This window comes from Mustelus asterias, chromosome 9 (assembly GCF_964213995.1).
Source record: "Mustelus asterias chromosome 9, sMusAst1.hap1.1, whole genome shotgun sequence".
NCBI classification, from domain to species: domain Eukaryota; kingdom Metazoa; phylum Chordata; class Chondrichthyes; order Carcharhiniformes; family Triakidae; genus Mustelus; species Mustelus asterias.
The window spans coordinates 47,822,008-47,836,502 of NC_135809.1; the positions used below are offsets into that span (position 1 = coordinate 47,822,008).

Sequence of the window (14,495 nt, forward strand, 5' to 3'; positions counted from 1 at the left end):
TCAAGGAGAAATAACCCCTCAACATCTATCCTGTCAAGCCCCTGAGAATCCTATGGGTAGGATTCTCCCAAATAAATTCCAATTGTCGAATTCGCGTAAAAATTGGACTAAATCCCACTGTTTATTTCAGCGGGATTTTCAAAATGAATCTCCCGCCCTCTGTGCACTGCAAAGTGCCCTAGCGTAAATCAAGCTGAAAAGCTGCGATGGGGCCTATTCTCGTTGGAGAAGCCGGCAGCAGAGCGCTGAGCGGGCCAATGCGCATGTGCCAATCTGTCAGCGCCAAGATCGGCACATGCGCAGTAGCCCCACACTGCCGGCTTCACGATCACTAGCCAGCTCGATCACTGGCCAGCCCAGCAACTCTGCATCACTGGCCATGCGACTCCTTTATGCCCCGATTGCTGGACCCCCGGACGTGTGTCTCAATAAGATTGTGGGAGTATCAAAGAAATAGTCGAGGATGGATTGAAATGGTTTCGCCGCAGGGAGGGAGAGGGAGGAAATGTAGTGAGGTGAATGACGGAGCTGGAACCGCCAGGAAGAAGAAGAGGAAAGCATAAGCCTAGTTAGAAAGATGTGGTGGTGAGAGATTTAAATGCAAGAGAATTGAAAGGGGAATGGATAACAGACAAAAGGGCGATCAATCAGCATTGTGGCGACCCCGACTAAAATGGAAGAAGCCAAAAGAAGGAGACGAAGAAGAGGAGAACAAGACATAAACTAACCTGATCACAAGATCGTGGGATTTCACTAGCGAGGAGAGTTTGTCTCCATCCTTCTTCATGTCCAGTGTTACTGGAGTGGTGTGGTTGTACTTGGAAGTCAGTTTTTCCAACTGGTCTTCTAGTGCTGATGCTGCAGAACAAAATCAAAAGTGGACTTTGGTTTTACCTTTAGTTACCTATTTGATTTAAAGCCATTACATTAAAGTGAAAATATTGCAACATGGTACTCATGAGGATTCTCAGAGAAGTCTTCCGTTAGTGACATGTCTTCCAATGAAAATTATATAGCATAAAAGAGGCCCTTAGAATTTAGAGTTCTTGTACGTGTTAAAACATATCACTTTGTTCAGAATTGAAGCTGAATGGCCTGTCCTTGTTCCTATGTGCGTGGCAACTGTCACCCAGTGGATTTAAATACCATTCCAGAGGTATGCTCATTAAATCTAAGTTGACGCTCCAGTGTAGTGAGTGCTGCTTTGTCAGAGGTGCTGTCTTTCAGTGAGACCTTAAAGCGAGACCTTCTCAGCCCTCTCAGGCAGATGTAAAAATATTCCATAGCAGTTTGGTGACAGTTGAATGAAGAATTAGTGGGTCTCCCTCTTTAACAGCACAGTGGATACACAGACACTACATGGACAGCAGCTGCCTTCTCAAGAGCAATTAGGGGTGGGTCATAAATGCTGGCCTTGACAGTGACACCCAAGACCATAAACAACTAAAATAAATGCCACCTGTATTCACACCATTAGCAAATTTGGATACATAGCTGTATATCCCATCAACCAAGTTATTTCTAAAACAATTGAGGAACCAACAGGATACCACAGGTTGCATCTTGCCAATTTAACTATTTGCCCATTATCCCTATTCTCAGCCTATTTCCTAACTTGGCCATAGATTTTCCTTCAAATACACAAGGGCTTCAACTTAAGCTGCAGTCTCTTACGAGGGACTTTATCAAATGCCTTCTGGAAGTTCACATTAAACATCCATAGATAATCTCCTCTCCACTATTTCAATCACCACTTTAAAAAGTTGTATTAGATTGGTCAGGCCTTTACAAAAACATGCTGGCTCTGACTAGCTGAAAAATTTCAAGGTGTTCAGCCTCCTTAATTGTAGACTCTTGCAAGTTCCTGACATGTTAAGCTGCCTAAGCTATAATTCTCCAATCATGGTTAAATAGTGGAGTGACATACGCAATTTTCCAATCTAAAGGAACAGTTTGCCAATCAAGAGAACTCTGGAAAATTATAGTTTGGACATTTGTACTGTTCGCATCTACTTTCTTGAAAATTCTAGAATAGAAACCTGGGGATTTATCATTTTTTGGTGCCATTATTTTCTCCATTACTGTTACTTTGCTTTGCAGACAGAGGGAACACGTCCACACACTGTGCTTTTTATCAATTAAACAAAAGCTGAGGGAACAGTCACTCCTGATTCATTTCTCTGGGCAATGCTTTGACCAATCAGAGTCAACCCACCCAGTTTTAATTTGAACAAAGCTGGGCAGTTAACTGTTCTGTGCTGCGTTCTCGATAGCAACGTGTCCACCAATCAGAGTCCGGTTGCCAACCAATCAACACACTCTTCTCTTGCAGGTTGTTTCCCCTCTTATGGTTGAAAAATTCTTGTGAGCTATCAAAGAACAAAGAACAATACAGCACAGGAACAGGCCCTTCGGCCCTCCAAGCCCGCGCCGCTCCCCGGTCCAGGATTGAATCCTGAATCCAGGATCCCCGCCCAATTTTCCAGCCTATCTACATACCAATATCCTATCCACCGAGCTGTCCCTCACAGCTACGATGCTTTGTTCATCACAACCTATTAACTCACCCCCACCCCCCCATTCCAGACCATGTGATCTCCAGGGAGAGGCGAAAACCCAGAGTGAAAACCCCAGGGCCAATATGGGGAAAAAAAAATCTGGGAAATTCCTCTCCGACCCCCTGAGGCGATCGAAATGAGTCCAGGAGATCACACTGGCCCTGATCGGAAAATGCTTCCCAACCCTAGTCATTTCCACTTCCACGAACACCATATGAATTCCCTGCCCCCGAGACAGGTTCCCAACTATCCGCAGTCTTGCTCTGTACTGGCACCAGCAAGATCATCATAGAATGAAGCCTTGAAACGAGAAACAAGGAACAATTAGCCCGCGCCGCTCCCTGGTCCAAACTAGACCACTCTTTTGTATCCCTCCATTCCCACTCCATTCATATAGCTGTCTAGATAAGTCTTAAACGTTCCCAGTGTGTCCGCCTCCACCACCTTGCCCGGCAACACATTCCAGGCCCCCACGACCCTCTGTGTAAAATATGTCCTTCTGATATCTGTGTTAAACCTCCCCCCCTTCACCTTGAACCTATGACCCCTCGTGAACGTCACCACCGACCTGGGGAAAAACTTCCCACCGTTCACCCTATCTATGCCTTTCATAATTTTATACACCTCTATTAAGTCTCCCCTCATCCTCCGTCTTTCCAAGGAGAACAACCCCAGTTTCCCCAATCTCTCCTCATAACCAAGCCCTTCCATACCAGGCAACATCCTGGTAAACCTCCTCTGTACTCTCTCCAAAGCCTCCACGTCCTTCTGGTAGTGTGGCGACCAGAACTGGACGCAGTATTCCAAATGCGGCCGAACCAACGTTCTATACATCTGCAACATCAGACCCCAACTCTTATACTCTATGCCCCGTCCTATAAAGGCAAGCATGCCATATGCCTTCTTCACCACCTTCTCCACCTGTGACGTCACCTTCAAAGATCTGTGGACTTGCACACCCAGGTCCCTCTGCGTCTCTACACCCTTTATGGTTCTTCCATTTATCGTGTAGCTCCTCCCTACATTATTCCCACCAAAATGCATCACTTCGCATTTATCAGGATTGAACTCCATCTGCCATTTCCTTGCCCAAATTTCCAGCCTATCTATATCCTTCTGTAGCCTCTGACAATGTTCCTCACTATCTGCAAGTCCTGCCAGTTTTGTATCGTCCGCAAACTTACTGATCACCCCAGTTACTCCTTCTTCCAGATCATTTATATAAATCACAAACAACAGAGGTCCCAATACAGAGCCCTGCGGTACACCACTAGTCACAGGCCTCCAGCCGGAAAAAGACCCTTCCACTACCACCCTCTGTCTTCTATGACCAAGCCAGTTCTCCACCCATCTAGCCACCTCCCCCTTTATCCCATGGGATCCAACCTTTTTCACTTGCCTACCATGAGGGACTTTGTCAAACGCTTTACTAAAGTCCATATAGACATTCGTCAACCATTTTGGTCACTTCTTCAAAAAACACCACCAGGTTAGTGAGGCATGACCTCCCTCTCACAAAACCATGCTGACTATCGTTAATGAGTTTATTCCTTTCTAAATGCGCATACATCCTATCTCTAAGAATCTTCTCCAACAACTTCCCCACCACGGACGTCAAGCTCACCGGCCTATAATTACCCGGGTTATCCTTCCTACCCTTCTTAAATAACGGGACCACATTGGCTATCCTCCAATCCTCTGGGACCTCACCAGTGTCCAGTGACGAGACAAAGATGTGCGTCAGAGGCCCAACGATTTCACCTCTCGTCTCCCTGAGCAGCCTTGGATAGATTCCATCAGGCCCTGGGGATTTGTCAGTCTTTATATTCTCTAACAAACCTAACACTTCCTCCTTTGTAATGGAGATTTTCTCCAACGGTTCAACACTCCCCTCAGAGACACTCTCAGTCAACACATCCCTCTCCTTTGTGAATACCGACGCAAAGTATTCATTTAGGATCTCCCCTACTTCTTTGGGCTCCAAGCATAAGTCCCCACTTTTGTCCCTGAGAGGTCCGATTTTTTCCCTAACAACCCTTTTGTTCCTAACGTATGAATAAAATGCCTTGGGATTCTCCTTAATCCTGTCTGCCAAGAACATTTCGTGACCCCTTTTTGCTCTTCTAATTCCCCGTTTGAGTACTTTCCTACTTTCATTGTACTCCTCCAGAGCTCCCTCCGTTTTTAGCTGCTTGGACCTAACATACGCCTCTCTTTTCTTTTTGACCAGTCCCTCAATTTCCCTGGTTATCCACGGTTCTCTAATCCTACCCTTCCTATCCTTCTTTTTTACAGGCACATGCTTGTCCTGTAGCCCTAACAACCGTTCCTTAAAAGACTGCCACATACCAGATGTGGATTTACCCTCAAACAGCCTCTCCCAATCAAGAGCTGCCAATTTCTGCCTGATCCCAATAAAGTTAGCCTTCCCCCAATCCAACACCTTACCCTTGGGACACCTATCCTGATGAGTACAAGGCAAAAACCTTTGACGGCATGTATCTTTTTAAAGCAATGTTCAAGTACTGTACGACCAAAGAACTATTTTGCTTTCGCTAATTTAGTGAGACCCTGATTCAATATTAGTTTCCTGAGGATTTCCAACATGCTTACTTCTTTCTCCACTGTAAATTCCGATATAAAATAATTAGTCAATGTGTCCACTATTTCTTGACTTTCTCTGACAATATCACCTAGATGTTTTCAAGCAAGCCACATTGCTCAAGACCACCCTCTTTTTCCTAATGTAATTGTAAATTTTATGACTGTGATTTTCCATCCGCATCGTGTCCAGCGCAGATTGCATTGGGGCCTAGCGCATGAGGCCAGATTCCCCATGGTCACGGGATTCTCTGACCCTCAGGTGCAGCGGGAACCCAATGAGAATCACCACTGGTCTTCACAAACAGAGACCAGGCATGATACACGCCAGGGGGACTCAGAGGCCATTGAAGCCCCTGGATGGTTGGGACATGGCTGGACAGTGCCCACCTGGCAGTGCCACCTGGCACCATGGCAATGCCAACTTGGTAGTGCCAGCTGGCACCTGGAAGTGCCAAGTTGGCACTGCAAAATGGGCACTACCAGGGTACTGGGGGCAGTGTCAAGGGTGTGGGGCCTGAGTGGGGTCATAAGGTGGGCATGAAGGGGTTCATGAAGAGGTGGCATGAAGGGGGGCCTATTGGGAGGATTCCAATGCTGGCAATTTATGTTGGGGAGTGGGGTGAGTAAACATGGGGCCAATTCTCCCATCGCGCCCCGCAATTTTTCTGGCGGGTCCGGTCCAGAGAATCGTATGTCGGCCATTTCGCAGGATTCGCGCATGCATCAGGAACGCATGCGTGTCTCCCAGAGCCGGAGAACAGTCGTGGTCGAGACCGCGCTGGAAACCAGCGGGAAGAGAGGTAAGTTATTCGAAACTTTTAAAAATGTATTTTAAATATATTTTGCATGTGATTATCGGGCCCGACGCGGAACTTGCCAGACCCGATAGCATCTCCCATCCCGCCAGAAATACTTCATTCCGGCGGGGTTCAGAGTAGCTCCCCACGTTCGGTGTACTAGCGGGAGACCCCGCTGGAATGAAGGGGGAGGCAATCGGGGCTCCCCAGGGGGTCACGCAGTGGGGGTGGTGCCCCCTGGGCATGTGCACCCTGGCAGTGCCAGTCTGTGCCCGGCACTGCCCAAGGAGCAAAGTGTCCATGCCTGGGGGCACCTTGGCATTGCCCATCGGGCATGGGCAGTGCCAAGGGGGTGGGGCCTATTGCAGGCAGGGCCTAGGGTGATTGTTTGGATTGGGAGGACCCACTGCCACTCTGCACTGGGATCGGTCTGGGCTGGAGGGAGGGCAGCAACTGGGGCGGGCTGGTGGGGGTGTGGTCTGTCGGGGGGGGGGGCTGGACATTGGGACAATCCAGGGTGGGGTTGGTCAGGGCTGGCCCGGGAATTGTTGTGGGGGCCGTGATCGGGCCATGGGGGGGCTGGAGGGGCAGCACTGTGGGGATCCCGGGCTGGCCAGCAAACGGGGAGACTGACAGATCGGAGCCACTGTGCATGCGCAGAGTTCTGGGGCTGTCAGACTCAGGTGCGAATAGGCCCCGCCCCCCCTTGGGTTTTAATGAGATTCATGACTGGGATCTCCGCAGTGCACAGAGTGGGGAGATTCAGGTCTGATGCTGCACTGAAAAAACGGTCCTGATCTAGAACAGTTTTCCCATCAATTCAGCACTTTTGGGAGAATCGCCTCCCATGCTTTCAGTGAGGTTGGAGGGTCCCCAATGTCATTGGGGAGGGAGCAGGCTCTTCAATTTCACTTTGAAATCAGGGCGCTGTTTCTGTGAGGTAAGGCTTGCTGGCGTATTTAGGCCCCGCCTCTCTAAGAACCAGTGCTAAACTCACCCTTCAACCAAAAAATAACTTAAGTATGGGAAACACCGGTTTTCTCACCCAAATGGACATGTCATTTTTTGGGAAAGTTCCGTCCTATCTGTGTTGATTTTGATATCCCTCTTCATTTCCCTGTTTGGTAAGTCTTACAATCAATTTGCCATCCTTTTCTGTTTTTTGTATTTCCCAGGTCCAGTGCTGTTTTTTCCATTTATTGCGTGCTTTTTCTTTTAGTTTTATGTTGCCCCTTATTTGTTGAGCTATCCATAGCTGTTTTTTGGCAAGTCGGGCTCTTGGTCCTGAGGGGTTTGATTTGGTTCTGTGTGATATTTAATTCTTTTTTGATTACCTGCCCTGGATTTTCTGTCATTTTACCCATTCCATTTACTGATATGTCCAGCTTACTGTGAACTATTTTTCTCTCGTTGCACTGATGTCAGCCTTACCTACATTTATCAAGTTGGTAGCTGCTCTTCCCTTCAAGCGCTATGTCATCAGCTGCTCTTTAAGACTTTTCAACATAACTATGATGGTTTAGTTGAACCATTTACCAGCTCCTTCAGGGAATGTTCAATCAGGGAGTTTTTCAAAGATTCAGGACTGCCCTGTTTTTCCTGGATTGTGTTTAGTAGATTCATAAGAGAAATTTTATTCTATACTTCTTCATTTTTAATTTTAAAAATGCAGGATATAGTTATGGTGCAAACAGAATTGAGTAGAGGAAGTATTGGTGAGAATACTTATGGAATGGTATCAATCATTTCCAATTAATCCAAGAAAGACAAGTGTCATGCCCAAATGGCATGACAAGTGGCATGAAGATATCACAAATTTTAAAGCTATATTTTAATAATAGCCGAGAATCTGTTAAGATGGCTGCAGCATTGGTGTCTGTGGTCAACATCTTATTCAGCATGGACCTGAATGAAGGAACCTCACAGCTATTTGTGAAATACATACATTTCATTCTTTAAGGATGGACAATGGGATTTGCGGACAATTCAAGCCCATATTTCACCGGTGACAAAAGAGATCTCGAAACTCGAAGGGTGTTAGACAAATCAACCTTACTTTGCATTATGATGGCCCTTCATCCAAACACAAAGGCATTGGCTGTCTCAAACTCTCCAAGTGTGAAAAGCCACAATACAGGATATTTATCGGCGCAACATGCCACCTCATTTGGAAAAGGACTTTGGACTTATAACTGGTCACATGGCTATGACAGCCATCTCTGTTACCTGCTTTTGAAATAACAGCAGGAGCTGTTCTGAGGCAGAACATCGGGAAGCCATCAAACCACCAGCAGTCAACTAAGCAACCAAGATAATAAACAGCAATACCGTGAAAGTATTGGGGTTATTTAAATTGAGCCAACCATTCTGACAGAAAAATGTACACACCTCACATTCAAAATGCACGAATCACGGGCAGTAAGAAAACACATAAATTCTGTCTGTGACACAAGTTAGATGAACATTTCAGGTGCAATCAGTTACTAAGTGCAGGCAGTACTGTTGAACAATCACACAAAAAAAGTTTTTTTTTTCTTTTAGGTAGTGAATGACTTGCTGTGCATTTCTAGAATTTTCAATTGTTGCTCCAGTTTCCCCTATGACTCACCTTTTTTATTTTGGATTCATTAGAATTTGTAGGTGCTATTCTATAAACAGTCTCAGAATGACTCCCTCTGCTCAAATCCTTTCGCACGCATTTACAATCTCATCAGAAACATCCGTCAAAAGGAATCTTTTTGAACTCATTTTCAACGTCATTAGTTGCTAGGCCAGCATGACTGAAACAAAAGCCCAACAAAAGCAATCTTTAAGATATAAATGGTTAGTTACTTACCGACAGTCACTTCAACGTCAGTGTCTCTGGTGATATAGTCCAAGACTGGTCCCGAAACATAACCAGATCCAAGTAACAAGACGCGGCCTTTTGCACTCATGTTCCTAATTTGAGCAGACTCCCTTAAAATCAGGCATTTCAGATGAATACATTCTGCCAAATGACACAAGTCTAACAATACCATTAGAGACAGGAAATAGCTCCATTTATTCAAATTTGGTTTCAAAAGTTAATTAAAACTCTGCAGTGACAAACAAAATTCCTAAAATTATGTAGACAAATTGTCGTCCATATCCTGGATATTAACAGAGCAGGTGGGTGGTCAATGCTGTATGCAACTACACAAGTACTTTAGTACTTGATAAGTTTCCTGCTGGAAGTCAGCCTGATTGATAGGCTTTGCTTTCAGTCAGGTGGTGAGGGCGCTGGAGTGGGAGCAGGAGCATGTTTGTCCGATCCCCATCCAAATGGTGGTGAGGGACTCCCGATGGTCTTTGTACAAGGGAGGAGCTGGTAGGGTTGGAGGGAGTTGTGGTTGGGAGCTTCAAGAGTTAGGGCCAGCACTCCCGCTCTTCCTGGCCCACCAGCAATGCTACAAAGGCACTCACCTCCTTACTGATGCAGACCTCATTTCCCTTCAGCCGACTGGTTTCCAGGTCCTGGGAAATCTAGCTGGCTGGGGTTAACCCTCCGGACTCCCATTACAATAGTTAAATTGCTAAACCACCTCCTGGCAGCCGGCTGCCAGTTACTATTCCTGTCTCCAATAACTCGCAACTGGTCAGGTTTGAGGTGAGTTTTAGAATCTCAGAATATTAGCATCCACACCGTCTTTTAGGTGTTAAAATACAGCCCAATTTTTCACTGTTAAAACTGACAGTTTCTCAAGCTGCTGTTAAGCAATTCATTAATCTGTCAGTGAATCACAGCTGGCACAACAAACTTACAACTGAACAGTATTATGCATTCAAAGGACAATAGAATTAAAAGGTCATAAAACCTCTTTGTGGAAGAAACAAGTCTCGTGCAGCTCACACAAGATCAAGATGTTACAAGTGGAATTGGGAGATAAACTAACACCCACTGCACAAGGGATTATGAATCTGGTTAACAAGGTCAGTTCACAATTACATTACCACTACCAGAAAGCATTGTGCTTTGTGTAAATTAATTGAATGGTAACATTTGCCCAGGATCTGAAGGCTTTTCTGATTTTCTCTATATTTGATTGAGTCGATGGATGGAGCAGGTAAGCCTGGAATATTGTACATTAAGATCACGTGTGACTTTTAGTGGCGGGGAACCTGTCCCACATTAAGTGAGCAGTAGAAAAGGACTTATGTGAGAAATGTGCCCACTAACAATGGGCAGGCCACCAGGCTTGTTAAAGAGTCACTAAAATCCAATTATCCCTCATCAGAATTTAATGGTGGCTCAGGGATTAGCAAGCCTCAGACAGATCACCCCTGCCCCCCGAGAGCCACCCATCTCACCAGGAACCCTCTCTCTGCAATGTCCATTCCACCCCATTTGCCATTTTCTCCAGGGTTCCAGCAATGATTCCTGGTGAAGGCTAACAGCGGCGACCATTTTTCTGCATTTGCAGATTTCAATTTTATGGTGGGACAAACATTGCACAGAATCAGTTGGGAGTCAAATGAATTAAGTATGTTTATACAGAAAGTTACATCCTGTATTCACCCACTGCTTTCCGCCAACCATGGAATGATCAAAATCCCATCCTACATTCATCCTTTCGTCGGTGGCAATCTAAAGCCAGTTGTTGAAATGGAAACCGCAGACAGGCAGTGGCAGAGGAGGGAAGAAAGGAAGGAGATTGAATGTTCTGGAGAGCAATGGAGGCTCCCACAAGACTCATTGGGTCCTGCAGAAAACAAAGGGTTTCTGTTGACTTAGCTGATCCCTGCCAGGACAGAGATTAAGAAGCTAGTGCTAGTGAGGCTAGTGCTCCTTGTTGCTAACCGGTCACCCTGGGAGTGGGCATATTGTGGATTGTGCGATACCTTCACAGCTGAATGATCACTGGCACTCAATTCTTGGATTCAGCTCACCCACAGAGACACGCTATACTGGCACAAACAAAAAAGCAGTGCCACACTTTACAAACAGCCTGACCTAAAATAATTCCCTTGCACTGAAATACCCCAAAATTCTCCCAGAGTTACCAAGTGCCACACAGCAAAGCACAATGCTGCACTGCAACAACTTACACTTGCACAGTGTCCATTTTGTATAGACCATTTATGACAACACAGCAGACACCTGAAAGCAAAGTAGCTTACCTGTTTGCTCTTAACTTCTGAATGTATTTGAATTTGGGAGTCAGTGAACCATTGGATGCGATTACAGCCTAGAAATGATCAATGTAAAATACAACCATATATGACATGCGATGGGAGTTGCTGCAGACAGTACAATATCCAAACGCAAGGACAAAATTACACTTACATTCCGGATAACTGGAGTTAAACCATTCTCCTTTTCAAAGGGTTGCGTCGCATCAGAGGTCAACTGTAGGAGGTGGAAATCAGACACAGTCCTTTCAGAAATATCGAAAAATGTGGATGTTTAAAAAAACTCAAGGACGTCATTTCCAGCGCTTCCCCAATCTAATTGTAAACATTACCTTTATGTACATTAATCAGCAACAAAAAACACAAACCACTCAGCTGATAGGAGACCGTACATTGTACCCCACATACAGATTAACTTTCCTGTTCATGGGCTAGAATGCTTGAGAAATTTTAAACAGATCTGGAAAATGCTGGAAATAATTAACAGGACTGGAAGCATCAGTGGAGAAATAAACAGTTCGTTTCAGATCAGTGACCCTTTGTCAAAACTGGGAATGCTGAAACGTTTTAAGTGTTATACAGCACAGGAAGAAATAGGGATGGGGAGGAAAGAATAAATGCGGAAGTTTGTGATTGGATGGAAGGAAGGAGAAATTAACTGAAAAAGGTAATGGTTGCAAAATGCGATGGTAACAGGAAAAATAAAAATAAAAAAGATATGTTTGGAGGATATGTAAGTATGGATAGCTAACAGTTACCATCCAATAAAAATGGGGTCAGAGGTTAACCGAAAAAAAATTGTCGAACTCCATGTTGATTCCAGGCCATAAAGCACGAAATGGAAAGATGTGATGTTGCTCCTTGAGGTCGTACTAAGCTTCACTGGAACATTTTAGCGACTGAGGAAGAGAAAACAGAGTGGGAGTAGAGTAGATATTTAAACTGATAGATAACTGGAAGCTCAGGGCCCCACATTGCAAACTGAATGGAGGTGTCCCACAAAACAATCAGCCAACTTGTGACCACCACCCAAACTCATCTTCACCTCCCCTCACTCTTCAGCATTCTGAAGTGAATATTCCCTTTGCAACGCTCTGGCTCTCTCCTCAATCACCCGCAACAACTCAACTCCTCCCTCTCCCAAATGATTTTAGACTGGTTCCTGGAAAACAAAGTGTCCACTTCATTCATAAGCTGGAGATTGTTGGTCATGCTGAAAGTTTCATGGGGAATTTCTTCTCAGTTTAAGCTCCCTAAAAAATAGTGTTTGTTCAATATTGCTTTTGATTTGTTTGTTATAGTACATGGAACTTGCAATCTTGTTCTATGATCTTTTCCAAAGGCCACTGGAAATTCATATATCTTTTTAAAGTTTGTTGGTCTATACAGAGATTCTAACAATCACTTTATCTTGTTTGCCTAAAATAGTTACAATCAAGTATTTCCCAACATCCAAGAAATATCTTGGATACATATCTGTAGTAAGATCTGTCCAAACGTTTAATAAGTGACAAAGCAGAACAACTGATCCAAGACCAGGATGGTTAAAACTCATGCCTGACAACAAAGCAAGGAAATGGGATGTGGGGGGGGGGGGGGGGGGGGGGGGGGGGGAAAGAACCAAACAATGTCATTAGTTAAATTCTTCGCAGATTCCATCCTTACCACCATGCATCTTACCATCTCCCATAGATATGGGCAAAGCTTATCTCCAAAATATTCAGTAGCCTCGATTGGGAGTTGTGCAGGAAGGTTGTCAATTGAACACATCAAGATCCCGTTGCCTTCTAAGCTGCAAACACAGAAAATTACACTGCAGTAAGGCAACGTTTACTCTGGGGAAAAACCTTTCTTCAAAAAGAGTATCTGCATTTCAGAGCTGATTTTCCAAAGACATTTGCACAAACACATATACAGTTCTCATCCCAAGAGCATAAATCTGAAAATAACAGGCTCACTTGGCACTATTTTTCATTATTTTCAGATCGATAGATGCTGTGTTCTCCAAACTTTCGTCATTCCACATTTCACTGCCTCAACCCTAAGCTCTGAAATTCTCTCCCGAAACCTCTCTGCCATCCCAGCACTGTCTCTCTCCTCCTTTGACATGCTCATTAAAACCTACTGCTTTGACAAAGCTTTTGGCCACTTGTCCGAAGATTTCCACCTCTGTCTCGGTGTCAATTTTTTTGTTTGATTAAGTTTCCTGTGATGTGCCCATGATGGTTTTACATTAAAGACACTATATAAATGCAAGTTGTATTTGTTGTTGAATGCATTAATTGGGCGAGACTTTCCAGTCGCAATCGCCCTGAAACCGGAAAATCCCACCCAAGGTCCATGGTCTTTTCATGACTTTCTATGGTCCGCCCCTCGCCTGCTACAATTCCTGTGGCGGACGGAACAGAAAAATGCGCCCCATTGTGTCAGACACAAATGAACATTATAAGTTCTCACATGTACAATATGCAGACTCACTTGTGTAAGGTTTCATTAAAACAGAAAATTGTCTATTGCTATGTGATTTAAAACTCTAAGAGTAAAAGTTTTTTTTAGTGGAAGCCCTATGTGTAAAACTGCCTATACACTTTATCTAGGTCAGGCCTCAGGCCTATATGTGAGAAAATTGTGGTTCAGAAACTTGAGCACAAAAATCTAGGCTGACAATCCTGTGCGGTACTGGTGGAATGCTGCACTGTCAGAAGTGCTGTTTCTTGGCTAAGAAGTTAAACCGAGGGCCTTCTGCCACCTCACAGATCGCAAGGGGCTATTTTGAGGAAGAGCAGAGGAATTATCCTTGATTTCTTGGAGAACATTTCTCCCTCAGTCAACATCACAAAAAATGCCATGATCACATTACTCTTTGTGGGAGTAGCAAATGGTTTTGAATAGTCACTTGAAACGGATTTGATGCTGCATCGAGCTCCTGGATGCAATCTGGTGCGATGATTGTAGTGAATCCTACCTGTCATGAATAATTTGTTGTTCTGCATCATACATACAAAATGGCATGTCAATGGAGGTGCATTCCGTCATAAATTCAATCGAGCCACCAGTGTCAGCAGAAATGTCACAGATTGCCAAAAACCTAGAAGAGAGACACAACACAACTCATGTTATATAATATTCATACACAAAAATAAATGAGTATACATTTTTATGGAGTTGCTGCATAATTTTATTCCATGGAATGCAGAGAATAGATCAACATGTTGAGGATCTTATACAGTTGGGAAGTTTAGGTTTATTTATTAGTGTTACAAGTAGGCTTACATTAACACTGCAATGAAGTTACTGTGAAAATCCCAGAGTTGCCACACTCCGTCGCCTGTTCGGCCACAGTGAGGGAGAATTTAGAATGGCCAATGCACCTAACCAGCACGTC

At 44.5% G+C, this 14,495-nt stretch overlaps 1 protein-coding gene across 6 annotated transcripts in view; it reads right to left on the reverse strand.

The window, feature by feature from the left end:
• aass (aminoadipate-semialdehyde synthase) overlaps window positions 1-14,495 on the reverse strand; it is a 97,539-nt gene that overhangs the window by 40,159 nt on the left and 42,885 nt on the right. For 3 of the 6 annotated variants that reach the window (XM_078220137.1, XM_078220136.1, XM_078220140.1), the window contains 6 exons: window positions 14,076-14,198; window positions 12,791-12,902; window positions 11,265-11,327; window positions 11,099-11,166; window positions 8,796-8,917; window positions 729-858 (listed from right to left, as the gene is read on the reverse strand). In XM_078220137.1, the coding sequence (XP_078076263.1) occupies window positions 729-858; window positions 8,796-8,917; window positions 11,099-11,166; window positions 11,265-11,327; window positions 12,791-12,902; window positions 14,076-14,198 (618 nt within the window). The remainder of the gene's footprint in view (window positions 1-728; window positions 859-8,795; window positions 8,918-11,098; window positions 11,167-11,264; window positions 11,328-12,790; window positions 12,903-14,075; window positions 14,199-14,495) is intronic. The other 3 variants (XM_078220142.1, XM_078220139.1, XM_078220138.1) reach the window with 1 other exon arrangement.